This window comes from Homarus americanus, unplaced genomic scaffold (genome assembly GCF_018991925.1).
Source record: "Homarus americanus isolate GMGI-L3 unplaced genomic scaffold, GMGI_Hamer_2.0 scaffold33468, whole genome shotgun sequence".
NCBI lineage: Eukaryota > Metazoa > Arthropoda > Malacostraca > Decapoda > Nephropidae > Homarus > Homarus americanus.
The window spans coordinates 2884171-2906547 of record NW_024714177.1 but is presented as its reverse complement, the minus strand read 5'-3'; the positions used below and the strand labels follow the sequence as shown (position 1 = coordinate 2906547).

The 22377-nt window shown below is 35.7% G+C and overlaps 1 protein-coding gene across 4 annotated transcripts in view; it reads right to left on the bottom strand.

Moving 5' to 3' along the window:
* LOC121876885 (tyrosine-protein kinase Src42A-like) overlaps positions 1-22377 on the bottom strand; it is a 53606-nt gene that overhangs the window by 8106 nt on the left and 23123 nt on the right. For 2 of the 4 annotated variants that reach the window (XM_042382445.1, XM_042382454.1), the window contains 4 exons: positions 20189-20347; positions 19574-19752; positions 13362-13367; positions 1136-1292 (listed from right to left, as the gene is read on the bottom strand). In XM_042382445.1, coding sequence (XP_042238379.1) covers positions 1136-1292; positions 13362-13367; positions 19574-19752; positions 20189-20347 — 501 coding nt within the window. The remainder of the gene's footprint in view (positions 1-1135; positions 1293-13361; positions 13368-19573; positions 19753-20188; positions 20348-22377) is intronic. The other 2 variants (XM_042382463.1, XM_042382470.1) reach the window with 1 other exon arrangement.

The following is a 22377-nucleotide window of genomic DNA, read 5'->3' as shown; positions in this document are numbered from 1 at the left end:
CCAATAACCATTTAACACTAATCACCATGTTGATACTTCCTTGTTCATATAATCAATAATGTAAATTTCAAATATTGGTTATACTTGAGAAGTAATCTGCTGTTATGCTCGAGATATTAATTGGAATACAGTAAATTTGAAATAAAACATTAATTTAAATTCAACATTTATAACAAAACAAATTTAAATTCAACATTTATAATAAAATTATTTAAATTCAACATTTATAATAAAACATTAATTTAAAGTCAGCATTTATAATAAAACAACAATTAGCAAAATTTCTTACAAGTGCTACTTCTCATTTGGCCTAAGAATATGGACTCTGTCCAGTTGTAGAATGAATGATTAAGGAAACATGCAATTATTGTAAACTTAAAATCCTTCAATCAGCAACCAAAATCAATTAAGCAGGAGGGGGAAGAAACAATTTACAGAATAACTTACTACTCAATGAAATGAACATAAGTATCCATACTACATTCCTCCTTTTAAAGGTTTCAAATTTCTCTTCGTATTTGTCAAATAAGATTTCTTTTATCTTAATCCACATATTTTTAATCAAGAAAATAACCAGTGGTGTGATTGCAAAACAAATTTGATTTGCTCTCAGTCGCAGCAAAATATGAGTAAGACAAGATGAAAAATTAAGAAAAATAAAACTGATTAAACACCTTAAACCTGGAGATGATCATCTACTGTATACTGTATTGTACTGTACTGTATATGCAAATGGAAAGGCCCAAAAAATTTCAATGAACCGAGCTTAAAACATTTTCCTTAACCCTGCTGACAAATCTGGATAAAAATGAAGCATGTAAGGATGATGGCAATGACAGGTGTAAATTACTAACCCCGGGCTACATACATAGTAAGGGTATATACAGCTAACGAGGAGTGAATAGTAAAGAGGGTAGAGGGAGGCAGTTTATATTGTGACATGGAAAAGTTCAATTATAAAACAATAAGAGAACAGGGGAAGGGATAACTGAAATAAGAGACCAATGGATGTTTTTAGTAATACAGTAGCAAATGACTATTGTTATGATCATCCCCCGAGAGTTCCTTGGAGGAGTGAATCATGGTACTTAAGAAAATTCAATATAATGTCTATATTTCTATTAATCATACATACCTGGATATGGTATACGTCCATAGGTGATAAGTTCAGTGAGAAGAATACCAAATGACCAAACGTCACTCTTTATTGAGAACTTGGAATAGTTTGCTGCCTCAGGCGCTGTCCACTTTATGGGGAAGCGTGCACCAACTCTCGCCTCATATTCATCCTCCTGAAGACACAAGATTGTTAATTTTGTTTTTAATCCCCATCAAAACAAATTTTCTCTCTATCAATTTCACACTCCTTTTACCAGAGAAAAGTAGTACTGATCCCCACAAATAAGACTACCACGATTTTCAAATTACAGGTAATAACACCATTTTATTAACTTATATCCTCATCACTATATAAAAGTCCAAGCAAATAATACTTTCATTACTGGCTTTACATAAAATTGTCAAATATGGAAAACACTTTAGCTTATGAAATAATAAAAAAGTGGAAAACATTCAATAATGACTAATATTTTAAAACAATGAAAACACACATTGTGCTTTGGTGAAAGTAAATAAAAGCATACACAAAAAGATATTTAAGGAATTTTTCCTGGAATACACAGAAATAATAAGTCAACTTGTCACACCAAAGTTATGTTGAAAAAGTGATGGGAATATACAAAACTTGAAAATTCTGCGAGAAAACTATATAAACTGATGTTTTACATCATACAAAGCATCAAAAGGAACCTGTAAGGAACCGAAGCATGACAACACGTTGTTTGTAAAGAATGTTTATGACTAGCAGCATCATGTAGAGCTTCTACACACACAAGCTTCTCTTTTTTATCAAAACCGGTTCAGTAAGATCAAATAGTTTGGATTTAGAATGAAACATACAGCAAGAAAAAATAAATAAATAAATTAACTTTCCAACACTAAAATGAACAAATTATTGAACTACAACCAACCAGTGTCAGTCCAGCTTATTTATACTGCCAATAAAATGAAACAAATACATGTACTGCTAATACTGTTTAAGCAAAAAAACCTACCCATAAATTTCTTAACATAATCTAACAGCCTAACACCAATACTATAAAGCACAAATGTAACTAGTGTGAAAGCAAAAGCCTGCAATCCACAAAACACATCAAGTCTAGCACTGCTTATCTTGCAGAGCATGACCACAGCAATCCAGGTTGTGAACACCCAAATACCCATCTCACCTGATCTTAAGCTTCACTTTACTCCACTGTTTTGCCTCTTAACTTGTATCTTAATGACATCCAATACTTCAAAATTAACTCATAGCAATTTTCAATCACAAAAGAAAAGCAGTTGAGCTTGACAGAAATTTCGAACAAGTTGACTTTCAAAATTTCAACCAAATCTTTCAAATTATTAAAATGCACAGCATTTGCAATCACAATGTGCACTTGGTTAATCTTTATAAATGAGACTTCTGCTTTACAACATGATGTGCAACATCTTGGCCTTTCAAATCCTTAAAACTTGTGTACAGTGATCCCTCGGTTAACGATTTACCTTCCATAAGATTCTTAATTTCGGTTAACGAGCAATCCCTCGATTAACGAATTTTTTACAAGCCGACCTCAACATGTTTTCGCTTGCATTTGGCGGTCCACCAGCTGTAGTATTAGTCCGCCAGGAGCCTTCTACATACACACCTCAAAGTAAGTGAACTTTTCTACCTTTTTTGTTGAATTTAGGCAATTTTCGGTGAGCTGGAACCAATTACCAAAAAACCAATTGAAACAATGGTTTCGGTTAACGAGATTTTCGGTTAACAAGCAACCTGCTGGAACGGATTGTGCTCGTTAACCGAGGGACCACTGTAATTTTAAAAATTTAACATTAAATTTTTATAGTCATTTTAACAATTATTGAACATAATTGAAGGCAAAGAAACTAGTTTCTGGCGTGCTATCCAGCCTGTTAACACACAAACAGGCGTTAGTCTCTCTCTCTCTTTTCAGTGGAGGTAACATATTGCTTGAGACTCTCTTCAACTAAAGCTTTTTTTCTGTGTTTCCAAGCAAATTATTGGTCATTTTGAAATTTATTTTATATATTGTTAATATATAATGCAGTGCAGTGTTGATTTAAAGAAAATAATCTTGAATTACACCAAGAGAACTAAAATTTTATGGGTGAAATAGCACCATGGGGTGACTTCTCTTCCACCCCAATGCCTTCTCTTCTCCCTTCTCCTCCACCCCCATTATAATTCCCATCATCATCATCATCATCATCATCATCCAGGAGCCTTCTACATACACACCTCAAAGTAAGTGAACTTTTCTACCTTTTTTGTTGAATTTAGACAATTTTTGGTGAGCTGGAACCAATTACCCAAAAACCCATTGGAACAATGGTTTCGGTTAACGAGTTTTTTGGTTAACGAGAAACCTGCTGGAACGGATTGTGCTCGTTAACCGAGGGACCACTGTATGTGGAAACTTGGTAAGAGGAGGGAGGTCATGGATAATTGCAAAAAGTTTAATTTATTTTCAGAGACAATAATTTGTGTACGGTGATGCCTAACTAGAACTACCAATGAGCTGTGATGTTTCAACATACAGTACACACAACATTTAATACCAGTATTTTTCGACTTGCATTCACTCCCTAAAAGTCTCTACAGTATTTTCATTTTGACAACTTGACCTTTCTAAACAGCTCCACTTTGCACAAAATAAACTTGCCAACAATTTATGAGTAGCCAAGAGTGAGCGCTACTACCAGACAAGGCGTGAGAAGAAAATTATAGGAAAGGAATTCAGACATAAAACTTGCTTCAATTTTGCTTGATGGTAACTGGGACACCATGCCATCAGATAATCATGGCTTACCCATGCAATAGTGGAAGATGGCCATAAAAAAGTGACAATCATGAAATAAAAAGATCCAGTATATACATGTCCCATGCTAGAAGACAGGTGTCTCAAACACCCAAGTGCAAATGTAGTACAGTATCCCTAAACAACTTGTTACAGTATGACAATAACTTCCTTTAAAGAAGAAAAATGTGAATTACTGAACCCAACTGGGACATTGTTGAGATACATATGATATCAATTTCCTGAATATCCATTGCTATTCATCCTAGTTATCAAATCCCAAACTGGCAGAACGCACACACAGGTTCTCTCCTGCTTCAGGGTGAGGAATACAAAAGGTTACTCTTCCCATCTTTCAGTTATCACTACAATCTTCAAATCACCGATGAAAAGTTAGAAATTTAATATATTTATACTCGTTTAACAATCACTCACCTAGCGATATTCCAGTTTAACAATATAAAATTATAAACACCCTCTTTTGTTTAATGATGACCAAATTTTCGTTTTAGCGATGTTACTCGCTGCGAAAAATTCAGGAGGAAGTCGAAAAAGGGGAGATTCTGTGCACCAAGTGAGCAGCATTATAATTCTCTAATGTGGCTTATAAATACAGAAAATATAATGTAAACCTTGGAAATAAGATAAAGAAGACTGTGGGTGTGTAAGTGTGGGAAGCAAACATAAGTATTGAGACAGTGTGAGCTGTAACTGCAACCAGCAACACTCTCCCTCCCCACTATGTGATGTCACGGCATGCAAGCAGCAGCCAAACACGTTTCTTGAGTCGGCTTATGACTGCCCGGCTGAACTGTGTCGTGTGTATACTGTACCAGTAAATATGAGGAATATATAAAAATAATAAATAAAATAAAATAAAAAATACTGCGTTGCCATTTGACAATCGTTTCACTCCACACTGAACATGAAACTGTGAACAGCTGAGAGATCCCCCATGCAACTCTCCCCTCCCATCTCCCGCTGTGTGTGCTAACTCCCGAGCACGTAGGAAATTTTTATTCACTTTACATTTTTTTCAATAAAATACAATTTTATTTTTGCACATTTTGTATGAACGATTGTGTGCATATTAAAAAACATGCTGTATATCTACCAATAATTGTGTTGAAAAATAATGTAACCATAATGTAGTTCAGAGCTGGCAGGAAGAAATGTTTATTCCTATATTTTTTACATTGATGTTTTTTGCACATTCTATATGGAGAATTATGTGCATGTAGCAAAAAAATTTATTAATAATAAAAATGAGAAAAATTTAAACTACAGTGGTCCCTCGGTTAACAAGCACAATCCGTTCCAGCAGGTTGCTCGTTAACCGAAACCATTGTTTCAATTGGTTTTTGGGTAATTGGTTCCAGCTCACCAAAAATTGCCTAAATTCAACAAAAAAGGTAGAAAAGTTCACTTACTTTGAGGTGTGTATGTAGAAGGCTCCTGGATGATGATGATGATGATGATGATAAGGTGAATTTGAAGTGGGAGGTGGAGGAGGAGAAGGGAGAAGAGAAGGAAGTGGAGGTGGAGGAGAAGCATTTTACTGCTTCTTGGAAGGTGAGTCACCTTCCATGAAAATGTCAGGAACCTCTGGACTGACAGATTCTCCACCATGAACATCCTCTCTCCTTGAAGTGGAAGGCTGAGGGATAGCATCTTGTTCCCTCTGCCTTTTACTGAAGAAAGTGTCAATTGTGGTCTGTGGGGCATCTGTCCTCCTCACCATTAACTTATGTTTAAAGAAGGAGACCACCGAGTCCTCAACATGACACAAAGTTAGTTCAGTTTTTTCCACATCTGGGTGCTTTGAAGCCAGTTCCCTGAACTTCTCCCAGTGGTAAATCACATCTTTCAACTGTTTAGCTGACATATGGTCATCACTTTCAATATCCTCCTCACCACTGTCAGCCTCTACCTGTAACATCTCATCCAGTTGCTTCAAGTCATCAGGAGTAAGTTCCTCCTCATGAGACATCACAAGCTCTTCCACATCCTCCTCCTCCACTTCAAGGCCCAATGACTGACCAATGGACACAATCTCCTGGTCCAACTCTGTTTCTTCCTCAAATCCCTCAAAATCATGGACTACTGATGGCCACAGTGCTTTCCATGAAGAATTGAGGGATCTAGTGGAGACTTCTTGCCATGATGACACAATCAATTTTACAGCCTCCAGGATGTTGAATTGTGTCTTCCAGAAATGTTTCAGTGTTAGTTCAGGATCATTGGAAGTTGCCTGATGACACCTCCTAAACATTTTCTTCATGTACAACTTCTTGAAGTTGCTGATCACATTCTGGTCCATTGGCTGTATGATTGATGTAGTGTTTGGAGGCAAAAACAACACTTTCACAAAGTCAAATTGATACTCCATATTTCTGGCAAGGTCAGGGTCATGACCAGGAGCATTATCCATGAGAAGAGCCTTTAAAGGGAGTTTAGTGGTGGTTAGGTAACTCTTGATAGAAGGGCAAAACACATCAACAGCCCATTCATTAAAGAGCTGTCTTGTCACCCATGCCTTACAGTTGGACTTCCAATAAACTCCAAGCTTTGTTCTTACCACTTTCTGTTGCTTGAACACCCTGGGGTTTTCAGAGTGGTAGACAAGCATAGGCTTCAGTCGGAAATCCCCTGAAGCATTGGCACCAAGCGTGCCAAGCAATAGAGTGAGACGGTCTTTCATGGGTTTATGCCCAGGTAAAGAGGCTTCATCTTTGGTGATGAATGTTCTTTTGGGCATCTTTTTCCAGAACAGCCCAGTTTCGTCCACACTGAGCACTTGCTGTGGAAGATAATTTTCTTCTTCCATCAGTTCTTTAAATTCATCTAAAAACTTTGCTGCCCCTTCTTTATCAGCACTAGCAGCTTCACCATGCCTAACAACACTGAAAATGTCACTTCTTTTCTTAAAATTTTCGAACCAGCCTTTGCTGGCCTGAAAATCTTCAAATTCTGTGCCTGAAGAACCAGGTTGATCTGTCTTTAAATGTTCGTAAATCTCCCTGGCTCTTTCACAAATGAATTCAGTAGTACCTGAATCACCTTTCATCTGTTTTTCCCTAGTTGAGATGATAAGTAACCTCTCAGTTTCTGCAATTAGGGATCTACTTTTAAACACTCTTGTAGATTTGTCTCTCTTTCACTTCTTTAAATTTGTCTTTCTGTGCAAGAATTGTCGATACGGTTGATGTCGACATGCCATATTCTTTGCATAGCGCATTTGTTCTAATGCCTTGTTCATGTTTTTTTATGATTTCCTGCTTGGTTTGGATTGAAATCGCTTTTCTTGATCTCTTAGGCCCCATGCTGGATTCAAACAATGTCAACACGTGCTTTTTAAAGTTAAACTTGTTGTAAATAAAGAATATTCTCTTTAAAATAACACTGCACTGCGCTATATATTGTCAATTTGTAAAATAAATTTCAAAATGACCAATAATTTGCTTGGAAACACAGAAAAAAAGTGTTTAGTTGAAGAGAATCTCAAGCAAGATGTTACCTACAGTGAAAACAGAGAGACTAAAGCCTGTTTGCTGTGTTAAGAGGCTGGATGCCGCGCATTAAACTAGTCACTTTACCTTCAATTATGTTCAATAATTGTTAAAATGACTAAAAAAATTTATATTAAACTTTTAAAATTATTGAATAGTATAAACTTCTTGATATTTACTAAAATTTTAAGGAATTTAAGCCCTAGAACCGATTAATGTATTGGCGGACTAATACTACAGCTGGTTGACCGCCCAGTGCAAGCCAAAGCTTGTTGAGGTCGGTTCGTAAGAAACTCGTGAACTGAGAGGTTGGTCGTTAACCGAATTTAAGAATCTTATGGGAGGTAACTCGTTAACCGAAATCTCGTTAACCGAGGCGCTCGTTAACCGAGGGACCACTGTATTATGCATATCGACCCGAAATTACAAGTTGAACAAAAACATAGCTCACAGCTCAGCCTCAACCGCTCTGAGAGCTACTGGGTGGCGAGACACCAACTCAGCTACACAATTACAGTACATACCATTTCAACATACTGTATAATATTCCTCATTTTCCCATTGTTCAACCAGCAATACCTGTACTATGATTTTTTAAGTTTCATAGTGAATTGAAGACAAGTGTGGATATTTCTAACTAAGATAGACCAACTTCCAATGCCAGCCCCATAGCTTAACAATTAATTCCTTAACAGACGAGGTCCATTTAAACTTAAGGTTGCAATGTTTAGGCTGTAATATGCAACATTCATAGTCCTCAAGCCACCCAATTTCAAATTAAACAATGTTTGTTAAAAAATGCAGGAACATGGTTTAAAAAAAAAATTGCAATGAATTTTGTGTTTTATGGAGTCTAACATTTCAATCTTTTACATTACTGTATCTTGAGACTGTGATAACTGCAATGTTAAACATTATGACAATACAATAACCCTAATTCCAATATAGTGAAAAGCTTACACATCAAACAGAATCTATCATATCTGTATCAGAGAGAATATAGATAAAGTTGGAAGAGTAAAATTATCAGCCAATAAAAAAAATTAGAGATACTGTACTGCACAATGTACAATTTACAGTACGTACCACAATGTAAGGTGATCATTGTGGAGTAAAATGAAGGAAATATTCAGCCCCTTTTCCAATATAGCACAGTGGTTTTGCTTCGTGACCGTATCAAATGTTAATACCATAATAAGCACAAAACTGCACGGTGTTTTTAACATTTATCTTCTCATTACTGTAGAGGAGAGACTAGACAGCACAGCACCACATGTGGTAGATGCAGCCACATGGTTCCTATACAATACTGTAATACTGCATTGTATACAGGTACAGTAATATAACTTTTCACTTCTATAATTTCATTCTTTGATATTATAGGAAAATATGAAAAAATGGATGGTTACTGTAAATGACATTCATAGAAACTTGGCAATGAAATAACACAGTACATTACTGTATAATTATAAAGATATTAGTAAGTAATACGCTGATAGATCACAGCAATCAAAGTTGTTTTAATCCCACATCACTATTATATTAAGCAAGTCACTTAATAGAAGCAAGTGTGGTGGGAAACTTGTTTTAGTAAAATACATCAGAGGCGACAGTTGACTGTGAATGTGTTTTGTACAATAGAACCTCATTGTCTTGAACTCAGCTATTACAACCTTGACCAAATTCAAACAAATTTCAAGTTTGAACAGGTTATCTATATTTCTAAGAACTCGTCTAAGTTTGAATTATATCATCCTGATTCGAATATAGCCGAATTTGGCCAAAATTCCAGTTGCAGCGCTGCCACTCACAGGAAGCCAGTAGGCATTTAAAAACACTGCTGTAAATATCAGTTGTTAGTCATTCTCAGTATACCCTGCAGTCCCATTATCCTTGCTAATTAATGATGAGCTCAAATCAGGAAAAATGGGAAAGGAAAAGTCAGAGGAAAATATAAATCTCTTTGTTCAACAGACAAACTGAAAATTATAGATAAACTTCGAAAAATAAAAAACTGTTATGACACATTATGCTTTTCTTACTCATTCCCACACTTGTTACATGCTCCTTTATCCTGGGTTTGCCTACTGTACCCCTAGATCTTGCTGGGCAAGGGGGGTGGGGGGGGGGGGTTTACTGTACTATACTAGCTCCCCAGAATTTTTACTTAAATAATGTAAGGAACACCAACAGAACACACCATTTCCGTCTTGAACAAAGAAGTGTCTTATCACTTGACTGGAACTTTTCTCCTTAGTAATAGAATGAATCGCCATCATGATAACTATACACACACAACTAATACTTAAGCACAAGCAATAGGGCATGTCAACTTATGAAACAATCTCCTCCTATCACCCACTCCTCTTTCATTATTTCTAGGAATCATTGTAAGGCTCTTCTTCGAAGGGCCAAGCGGCATTTTATAAATAGAAAGACGGCTGTCCTGACTAACTCTTCTTCTAGTAAACCCTTCTGGTCCTGAACCAAAAACATCTGTAATAAATTCTGCCCTAATAACTCTATAGCTAACTCTCCCCCTGATAAAGCCAATCTCTTTGGCACCTTACTCTCCTCTAACTCCACCTAAGACGATTCCAACTCTATCCCTCCTACTGAACCTATGCACTTTCCTATAATCTCCACTCGTAGGGTTGCTCGTGTGTTATCCATGTTGGATGTTAGTAAAGCGCATGGACCGGACGGAATACCCCCTCGTGTTCTGAGGGAGTATGCTGAAGTTCCGGCCTCTGTGCTTGCTCGCCTCTTTCGCCTTTGCCTCAAAACCCAAACTTTTCCTTCTTCTTGAAAGCATGCCTCGGTTCAGGCCATCCCGAAGTAGGGTTACCAGTCCAATCCCTCTATCGCCCCATTGCCCCAGCTTCATCCCTCTCTAAGATTTTCGAAACTATCTTAAACTCTCATTTTCTCGGCCACTTTGAACGCTATTCTTTTTTGTCGGATCACCAGTATGGCTTTCGCCAGGCTTTCGCCAGGCGAGATCTACTGGTGTTCTGCTCTCCTACTGCACCCATCTTTGGTCATCTTCTCTTAGGGATTATGGGGAAACTTTTGTCGTGGCCTTCAACATCTCCAAAGCATTTGACAGGGTATGGCACAAGACTTTGCTTTCTATACCTCCCTCTTATGGTTTCTCGAACCCACTCTGCTCTGAATTTCTTGCTTCCTTGAGAACTAATCCATGGCAGTTGTCATCTAGGGATCTCTCTCTCTCTCTCTATCAATAGTGGTGTCCCACAGGGTTCTGTTCTTTCACCTACTCTCTTCCTTCTTTTTATCAATGATTTATTTCACACTATGACTAATTCTATCCATTCTTGCGCTGATGATTCTACTCTTCACTCTTCTTCACATTTTCCCCTTCCTCTAATTCTCAAACAAGATGTTTCCAGAGCTGATATCATTACATCTATCAATGCCGGATCTGTGCACTATCTCCTAGAAACTGGGTTAAATTCAATAGTAATAAAACTCAGTATTTACCAATTACACTTTCCAAATTAGATCTCCCACCAATCACATTTCAGGATACAATCATTCAGCCAAATTCTAAAATAGATACTCTATGCCTCACCATTTTGTCTAATATGTCAGGGAAGCCACACATCCTCAACAATGATAAAGCTACCTCCCGAAAGCTGAGAATGCTGTACAGATGCCGTAGCTACTTGACTCCTGAACAGTTGCTTCAAGTATATATTCATCCTAACTTGGAGTACTGCTCTCATATCTGGGGTGGCTTTTCGTCTTATTAACTCTCCTCCTTTAGTCGATATTCTTTCTTCCATTTCTCTTCGGCTCAGTGTTGCTTCACTTTCTCCCTTTTACAGATACTTTAACGGGCAATGGTCGGTGGATTTGGCTTCCTGTGTACTGCCGGCAAGGCTGTGGGCTTGAAACACTCATCTTGCCCGTAGTGCCCACCGTTTCTCTGAGATGTCGGTCACACTAGAATAACCCGTCATAATACTGTACATCCTTCTTTCCTCACACAGCCAAACTGTGGAATGCTCTGCCTTCTTCTGTGTTTCCATACACACACACACTGTCTCACTTCAAAAAGATGGTTTTCCAGCATCTTTGTGGTGGAGATTAATATAATCTTTTTCTTTTCTATTTTTAATTTCTTTTTACTTCACCCCCCCCCACCTCCCAGGCCACATTGTGGGCCAATGACTTGTGCCCGGGTGGGCTATTCCCCGGTGAGAAAAAAATCTACAAATTCATTTCACAAATTTTTCTTCAATTACAAACCAATTATTTTTTACATTACTGTATTCCTTCCTAACTGTGTTTTAAAACATTACTGACACTACTGTTGCTAAATTCTCAATGTATTTATTTTTCCTCTTAAATTTTTTTTCCAGAAAATGGAGCCAGAAGTTCATAAATTCATTGAGACATATAATAACTGAACTTGTCACCAAAAGAACAGTTTACATTAAAATGTAAGACTTCACAATTTTGTGACAGGAGAAAGAGTATACTGTACTATTGTAATTTTTTTATGGAAAATCTAAAAAATCTCAAGTTCACCTGAAGAACACTTAATAAATTGCATGTTTGGAAGAATATACTGGTGTAAATTAAACTAATATCCTTTATGCTGGTTCTCACAACTAGTGGGATGGCAACCCCCTAGCAAGGATTTTGCTCAGCACACATCAATGCAAGCATATAATGCCCTATCATATAAAAGCAGGTGCGATAACATGATGGACAACCACGAATGTCTTCTATCTTCAAAGAATGTAACTGGTTAGGCATCAAATATTGTAATAATTATTTTCTTTCACAGTAAAGCTTCCATTTGACAGTAGCTTCTCCTGCAGTTTATAGCATAATCAGTGAATGAAGAAATTACTTATAAAATGGCATCAGAGCTATCTTGTAAGGGCTTCAAGGTACTGATAGTTACCAACCATAAACTACAAGAAACAGTTTGTCTAAATGTTGAAATCCTTCAAGCTCTAACACTTATAATTAAGACTGATCAAACTTAAGTTCTTCACCAAATATCCAACAATGCAAATTTGTAATTATACATTACCTTCATTCTCACATGATATTTTAGCGGTCTTTACACAGTAACAACAACACTCTCAGGTTTATATTTAACTGGGGCTGTGGTGTGCCAAAAGGCAATGGTGATTTAGGAAGCTTTTATGTAATACGATGATCACTAAGACACATATGTGGGCAAGTACTAAGTAGTGGAGGTAACTGCAATACACAAAACCTCATGCCAGAGAACAATAAAAATAAATCCACAGCAATTACAAGGTCACACTAATTGCAGGTGAAAATCTTCACTGGAGGATGAAAATAGTCCATCAGATATCTTACTTGACCCTTTGAAGTTATATCTTTAAATAACACAATGTTAAAAAAGAAAAGTTCAAAAGAAAAAAATTTGTTCTCCGTGACTCAAATTAGTCAGCTTCTTTTAGCAATAGATACATCAACAAAACAGAAAAGATTCCCTAAACAATAAAGTGTGTAGTACAATCACAACTTAAGTTATCAATGTCAATCGAATACCAGAGACCTTCCAAGTCTTGTTTTAGTGTTAATCCATTTTGACATTATATGTTACTCCAAACATGGGCTCAACGACAATCCCAATCGTGTATAGTGAAACCTACACCATATTACTGTATATACAAATAATTATGCTACAGCAAATTATTAGAGAAAATTTTATTACTACAACTTCCAATAGCATGTTTTACTGTACAAAACATCACTTCCATCTTTTTCTGATGATTGACAGTCAAATCTTTATCATCCTCCAACGGAGAAATAAAGTACTTTTAAGGATGCTTGTCTGGACACACACACACAGGTACGTAGGCTAGAGTAATTGGGGACTCAGAGCTGTGGGCAAGGAAACACAAATTGTTCTTACCTTATTCTTAAAGATAGGAAGAATAGAAAGAAGAACAGTGGGTTACTCCATGGACTCATAAAACAAAGAAATAATAATAATAAAAATGCAACAATTCAACAGTACTCAAGACACTTGTATATTACATGGGGCTCTGTCATAATCACTTTCCCATTTTAAAGTTTTGAAAGAGGCTAGAGAAGCCACCTACTGTAAAGAAGCCAATACCTTAAAAAGATTTCCACATTCTATAAGTTGACTTCTGAACACAGAAAACATTACGTTTTTTAAACCACCTACTGTAAGGAAACCAATTTCTTAAAAATGTTAGTAGATGAACACTTTACATATTATCTTTATCAACCACCTAAGCTATGATATAGGAAAAAATCTATTCAAAATCCTGATTACTTTAAAAAGTAGGCTTTTGAACACTTACACACTTGATTTTTGTTACTGCACAGATGATAAAAATTAATGCTAAGCCCAAAACTTTCCAGACTGCAACCTGTTAACTCCAACAAACAAATACTGCACAACTTTGGCTTCAATCACACAGAACTCTATGAATAATGCAGATTTAGAGATCAAGTATCCTTTATAGCATACATGGTCAAACTACTCCATTATTAAACCAATACTCATGATCCATACAAAAGTAAAGTATTAAACAACTCTCCCACCCCCCCCCCCCAAAGTATACCGGTATTACAGTTGTTTACATTAAACTTTTCAGTGAAGATGGACAATTTTGAGATACTTGCTATATTTCAGTAAACATCCAATTTGTAGTCTGAGAATTTGGGTGAATTTTTAATTCTACGATATTCATGCTACAAAATATATTAGAAAACTTTAATGAAACTAAGAATTGTGATAAAGCAAACTTAGTAAAATAATAATTGATTTTGTACATGTATAATAACTGACCACTTAATATTACTTCAAATGATGTAGTACAGAATAAAGCTATTTTTATTAATATAAATCAAAAGCAGTCACCTATGTGTTCTGAACTTGCTCAAAATCATTTGAGGGGACTGTAGTAAAATACTATCAAACTGCCATGATATATTTCAAGGCAAGATCAGGGTAATTAAAATTCTAATTACAGGGAGTTGTGGTTATTCTGAAATATGTATTATACTGTACTAGAAAAAAGTAGTCATGGCTCCTGAAGTTATAAGCAATGTCATTTGGTCATAATCACAACACAAATCTGTTCTACATATTTAAAACTCTTTTTGTAATCCTTAGCAGAATGTTATTTCCCTGTTCACTAATCCTTCATATTTTATTTTCCTAAAATTTCCCTACAATTTCTGTTTCTTTATATTGTTCCTTCACTTTTCCCCTTTCTGTCTCTCCTGCTTACTTCTACTAATCTTATATCTTTGCCAAGGAAATGATCGGTGACATTACACTTCCTTTTTTTCTAAGTATAAAAAACAAACAGTTGCTTAAGGTATGTGAGTTTAATCTACACGCAGAAACTCTTGGCCAATATTCTGAATATTTGTGTTGGAGGTTCAACAACAAAGGGGCAAAAATATGGTCAATATATGAATTAAAGAGCCACAATTCTGTGAACATAATCTTGGTCTACAGTATATGTGGAAAATTACAATTATGATACAGGAATAAAATAATTCAAATAAAAAAATTACACAAATCTGTTATTTTTTGCAAGAAAAGAAAATGTTGTTTCTGATGGAACAGTGAAAAAGGCTATGATCTAGAATATATATAATAAGGCATTATTAAGGCCATAACTCCCAATGTACAGTTGGGGAATAATGTTCTGCCCCACATTGCGCTGGCTTGTGGAGATATCTGGCAACTCTCCTAATAGTAAACAGGGCATAAATGAACCTTTCTTGGATTGTAGTGAGGGTGCTATTTGGATGAATACTTGCTACAATCTAAGCCCTGTTCCTTCATAAGAGTTAACTTCGAGCCCTGTTTACCTCTACGAGAGATGCCAGATGTCTCCACTGGCCACAGCAATGTGGAGCGCTATATTATTCCCCAACTGTACGTAGCAAATAAATGTTTTAGAGCAAAGGATGGAACTAAGTGTGAACTGTATGTCAGGAGTTTTAAAATATAGAAAATTTTATGCATATAGTACAGTAAAATTGCTTTAAAGATTGAATCATCTTTAAGACATAAGCTTAATGTTTATGAGTAAAATGACTACTGCATTAACCTCATGCTCAAGAACACAATACACCTAGAAATGCAAAAAATATATATATATATACAGTATATATATATATATATATATATATATATATATATATATATATATATATATATATATATATATATATATATATAAATTTATTGTTTTGTTTTTTGTCTTTTGGGTCAGGTGCAAGTTGACCTATGGCCTTTAGCCTATACAATCAATACATCTACATGAATCCAAAATGCAAGTACAGGTATAACATGTAAAACAAAAGTTGTTGTGATGAAACAAAAATACTGTATCAAGAGCAGACAAGTGAGGTATCACCCATACCACTAATACTCTGCAATGTGGATCTATAAGAACAAATGTACAAGGAAGTAAGTGGAGGCATTACCTTATGGCAAAAAAATGTGTGTGTGTGTCTAAATACAGTTCATAGGTACAGAAGTTGCATTGAAAAAAATACCTGTATTCAAATATTCCAAGAACATTAAAAGAGGAAACTGAGAAAGTTAAAAAAAATTGGAATTTGAAGGTATACAATGCAATGAAAAACTGAAAGCAAGTAAGAGTGGGTGTGTGGTGAGGAGTAATAGACACGATGAAAGTCTGAGCGATATGAAAATAAATACTTACAGAAAGTGAAAAATAAGTAACATGAGAAAGATGGAATACATTGTATGATTAGTTATAATCAATACTTTCCAAGATTTACTGGTCTGTATACAGTATAAAAATAATATCTATAGACATAAAGGTTAGTGTGTTCTTATAATGGAAAACATATACCTGTACAGGTATCCCTCATTATCTGAATGTTTATTATTCAAAAATTTGCTGTCCTGAAAATTTTATCCTTACATCCCATTTTCACTACCCCAAAGTGATTCTCACTTATCTGAAAGATGGTCTAAGCAAAAATTCAAACCACCCTGTGGTGAGCCCTGACTGCACTCCAATGAGGTAATGTACCAACTGGACAGTATATTTTATTTAGTTGAGCAATTACCGTACAGTTGTCTGGTACTAAATTACAGTACTGTAGTTAGGAATTTTTTGGGGGGTTATTCATAAACCGATTTAATTTTTTTTAAGTATAATACTGGGTTCTCTTGTCGTTGGGGACCTGTATCCTATTTTCCCCACTTGTTCTGTTATTCACTATCCAAAAATTTAATTTCCAAATGGTTTTCAATGAACCCAACCCATTCAGATAACGAGGGATATAAGCCTTTGAACCCAAAGCCTGCTACTGTATGGCAAGATATGACAAAAATCAATTATCTGGAATACCTAAATTATTCTGCACATCCTATAGACTAGAGCCTTCTGCAGTGTCCCATCTTAGGGTCAACTTAGGCAACAGATGTATAAAAACTGTATAAACTGAACAGATTTATAAGAAAAATAAAAATAAAATGAAAATAAACAGGTATTTGAGCACCTACATGATCTAATAGGAGAAAAATATATATGGTTTGTTTTAGCCAGGAGCACACACAAGATTTCTGGGTCGCTACCTAAATTTAGGAAACACCTCCAATGTACAGGTACTGTATAGCACCAGGGATCACTACTGTACATCATCTGGGATCCAACGTCTCAATAAAAATCCAAAGAAGGAAAGTACTGTCCATATAACGGTTCAAAGTCAATGCCCATCTCGGTTTACCTCCCTTCTTTATGAAACTTCTGAATTGCACATCCAAGAATTATTACCACTAGTTGTTACTGAAAGTAAACGTACGAAATATACCTTCACTATTACCGGTACTGCATATCTAAAATTTGCAACTCCATCTTTAAATACAGTGGTCCCTTGATTAACGAACGGTTCAATTAACAAAATTTTGGTTAACAAATTAGCTCCCATAAGGATTTTCAGTTCCATTAGTGAACAAAGCTTCAATTAATGACAGCCTTACGAGAGACACGCTTTGTTGTGCGCATCAGCTGATCGACTAGTCCGCCAATACAGTACAGTAATTGGTTCTATGTTTACATTCGTTTCCAGTGGAGTAAATATCGAGAAAGTTGTGCTCTTGAATATTATTGCATTTTTTATATTAAAATTATTGGTCATTCTAAAATTTAGTTAACATATTGATAATAAATACAATACAGGGAGCAGTTTTTGTGTGCCCTTCAGCTGATCAAATCACCCACCAATGCTTCTCAGTTTAACTTTGTTTACAATGGAGTGAACATCGAGTTTGTTGGTCTCTTGAATATTTTTGCATTTTTACATTAAAATTATTGGTCATTCTGAAATTTAGTTAATATATTGATAATATACAGTGCAGAAATAATTATGAAACATGAAGAAGGCATTAGAACCAATGCACTCTGTAAAGAATATGGAATGTCATCATCGAATGCCTCTACAATCAGCTGTTTGATATGTAAACAAAGCTGCCAGGAATAAGACATACACACCTCAAAGTAAGTTAAAATACAGTATTCTATTGTTTTTTATTTATTATTGTACAGTACAGTACTGCATTTAGTTTATATTTAATGTTTTGTTAACTCTACTAATGGTATACAGTACTTTGTATGTACAAGGTATACTTTTTCCGAGTTGGAACCAATTACCCAACATCCCATTGAAATAATAGATTCAGTTAACGAAATTTTCGGTTAACAACTGACTCTGTAAAACCAATTGTGTTCGTTAATCGAAAGGCCATTGTATTAGAAAATTTTCCCAAAACCAAGTTTAACTGAAAATAATTTGCATTTAATCAATAAATTATTTTTTCAGTCAAAAGTGCCCCTTCACTGTTTATACAAGTATATATGTCATATGGATACTTTTTCCCTGTGTTGATGTCCGGCGAGATAAGTTCCAAGAGAGGTCGCTTTAAACTGTTAAACCGAATTCGCACTAAATCGAAGTGTTGTTTCAATGGAATAATTTTGTTTGGTACTTAAGAGAAACACAAAATACTAAAAAGACTGACAGTCTACCCAGATGCACCTAAGCCCATCTCCTAGAATAAGCAAAACATTGTTTTTTGTAGTATTATGTTAAAAGAAACACTCATGAATCAACACAGCTAAAATTAAGGGATGGGAAATGATCTGTTTACTGGCTGGGAAGATGGGGGGGGAGGAGGAGGGAGTTGAGGTGATATGTTTGATAGTTGATGCCAAGGTCTATTGCTTATTTATTTATCTGTCCTTAAGAGTGACTTAAGTTTTTCTCGTATAAAATTTTACTGAACTGACCTGGGAGAATATAATTAACATTGCTGGAATTCTTATAAGATAGTGATTAGTTTGAATATATACATGCTATAGTTCGCACTAGACATATAAATTTTAGTTTTAACTAATTTTATTACAAAGGACTAAATTTTTTATCTCATGTGCAAAATATATGACGTTTATATTCAAATTATTCGCTGTCTTTCAAGGATTCGAGCAAATTATATTCTCCTAACTTTAGACTGTGATTTTATATAAGATAAAAACTGTAAGCCTATAACCACCCAACCCTGGCTGGAAAGGTGACAGTGACACGTTTGACAGTTGGGGCCGAAGGTCTAGTGAAGTGTTTATTTGTTTATTTATGTCCTTTAGATTGAGTTTTTGTGTTTTGTTATAAAATGTCACAGAAGTGACTGGGGAGACTATAATTTAGATTGCTGGAATTCTTATAAGATAGAGATTAATTTGAATATAATCATGCTATAGTTTGCACTAGACAAAAATTTTAGTAATCATTTAGTACATTATCTTGAGTACATGTACAGTACAGCTTTGCCCTTAGGGCAGTGTAGCGTGCCCAGAGAAACATTAGGCACAAATTTTAAAATATGATGCGCCAGATTGACTCGCACAAAATAGGAAAGATTCACTTTAAATTAAAACATTGTCCTTAATTGTGGGTGACGCTTTAAATGAATAATCTTAAATTGAATCGCTTTAAATCGACGTTCTACTGTATCTGTAAATCAAGAAATTAAATATTTAAAATAAAAATTATCAATGCCCATGATTTATAAAAAAAAAAAAAAAAAAAAATCCAACTCACCTTAATTAGCCGAGCAAGGCCAAAGTCAGCAATCTTGACAATATTGCTGTCTCCTACCAAGACGTTTCTTGCAGCTAAATCACGGTGGATGTAGTTTTGTGATTCTAGATATGCCATACCTGCTGCAATCTGTGCTGCCATGTCAATCAAACTGTTCAACTTCAACCCTCTGCCCTTACCTGTAGGGGAATAAATGTATATTTTATCTCCAAACCATGGCATGCCATAATTCATCAATTCAAAACCTGTACAGGTACTCCCCGACTTACGGCGGGGTTAGGGACCGACATCCAGGTTGTAAGTCGGAAATGCTTAAATAACACATAGAAAATAAAAAATTTGGGTCTCTTTTTCTTCTCAGCACCACAAAACACTCACTTTTAAGCTTGCCAGCCATTTTAAAGTGAATTACAGATGAAAATTTTGTCTATGTACTGACTTTGGGACTCAAAAATACACAATTTGACCACATTTTGGTACGACTGAGGCGGTCGTAAGTGCGGGTGGATGTAAGTCGAGTTGGTCGTAAGTCAGGGAGTACCTGTATATTACAACCACAAAAACAAAAAATACTACTAATTCAGAATTCCATTCAACAGTGCAGCACAAACACACCCTGGAGATATTCTAGTAAGGATCCATTCTTCATAAGCTCGGTGATGATGTAAATGGGTTCCTCTAGAGTGCATACCGCATACAACTGAATGAGTTTTTGGTGCCGCAGCTTTTTCATGATCTGAGCTTCTGCCAGGAAGTCCTTAGGGTCCATAGTACCTAAAAAAAATTGAATGATTAACTTTAAGACAATAAAAAAAATAAAAAAATAAAAAAAAAATGCTTCATTTAATGATCAACCCCCAAAATTAAAAATCAGCATTTCTCACACGTACAAAAAAATAAAAAATAAAATAATTATTTTAAAGCTGATCCATCACTGAATATAACTGCTCTCTTGTCACAATTTCCATGTAAAATTTTGGCCAAAACTTGGTAATAAAGTTGGATATACTGATTATCAAATTTTGGCTAGATGGCCATAATAAGATGTTGCTAATTATCTTATTTCATGAATCCTTTCTCAAGCTCGGGAATGGAAAAGACTTAACAGTGCAGCCCCTTTTATATCCAATACGTTGTATGGTGGAGATATCAGTACTGAACTCTATTCCCAAAATTTTTAATAATTTGACTGAAAATAATTTTTTTTTACCAATACAATAATTAGATGAAACCTTCCATTAGCCAGAAAACAAAATTTTAGCATTCCGAGAAAAGTATCTCCATTCCGGGCATTCAAAAGAATTTCCTAGCAATTGCATCACATGCTGGGCACATGGATGCATAGGCTCAGTGCTCAAGAGCTGTGATTTTCTATTACTGTCATGTGACATGAATCTTGGAATTATTTTTTTTTTTCAAATTTGAAAAAATATTTTGCCAATCATGAGGGTCATTGTTATTGTGGAGTGGCGCAGCATGGACCACGTGGTCTGCCAGCCCAGCCCGCATCACAACAACATAGCCACGCTGCGTTCAGTCATAATCATCATAGGATAAGGTAAGAAAATTATTTTCATGACTATATTTTTTTAGAAAATATAACTGACTTAATATTTTTTCTTATTAAAACAACATTTACTAATTAGTTGAAAAGGACATCCATAATTTAATAAGTGAAAAAATTAAGCACAGCGTGTGAGCCAAGCATGTGTGTAAGTGGTGAAGTGATTGTGGTGGTGGGGAAGTGGTTGTGGTGGTGAAGTAATTGTGGCAAAGAGAATAAAGTAAAGTAATTTCATTGGCAGTGTGGCACGTTGTGGTGTTGGTGGTCATCGTGTGTACGTGTGTGTTGGTGATCATGTGTACGTATGTGTGTGCGAGTGAGTTGATGCAGGCCAGCCACCACCCACCAGGCCTTCCTCTTCATGAGTATGTACATACTGCTTCCCTTATCTCTCACTGATTTATAAACTACTGTACTGTACCCGTGTACAAAAAAAGGTGTTCTTTCTTTCATACAATGTTAGTAAAAAATATCTCTGAATTTGCTGAAAGCATATCAAAAGTGTGATCCCCTTCATCTCCACAACACAACTGCATAATCCTTATTATATTGCAGGGTGGAAAATTACAGGTGTGAGGGATTTCAGAGCCAAGCTGCCTACGAACACTGCACCTACTGTAATTTCTAGCCTAGACCTTACACTCTCAGGGTTTTTATACGCCGTAAGATTTTTTTTTTAGCCACTTAGGGTGTACGAACCTCTGTCCTGCATGGCAGTGAACAGTGACATTACCCACATGAATCTGACCTCTATATATATAGCTGTTAATGAATATGTTGTATTTCTTTGTGAATGAACCTCTGTCCTGTGTGGCAGTGAGAAGTGATACCACCCTCTGTCAAAACCTGACTGAATTACTCAGAATAGGCAAACTGTACTCCAAGCTTTGTCAATAAATTTGTTAAACTAACTAACTAGGGTTTTAACATTGGTGGGAATTTTTTTTTATTTTTCCTTGGTCTCTCATACACTTTGCAACTTAGCAAGAGTGTACTTGGCAAGCCCCTGAGTGGCTGGTGTTGCCAGGACCTTTCATACACCTGGCAGTTGTTGTACCAACTTCACCTTTTGAACACAATTAGCTGTAAAAAATTTTGCTCGTGGCTGCAGCCTAATGTAATAGGAGAGTAATAAAGGGAGTTTACTGTAGTGTACGTGTACAGAAGTGTTCGCACAAATAATTATGGCTCTGTGTGTGTCTGACTGCAACGGTGCTCCATGGTAGATGCGTTGTTTAGA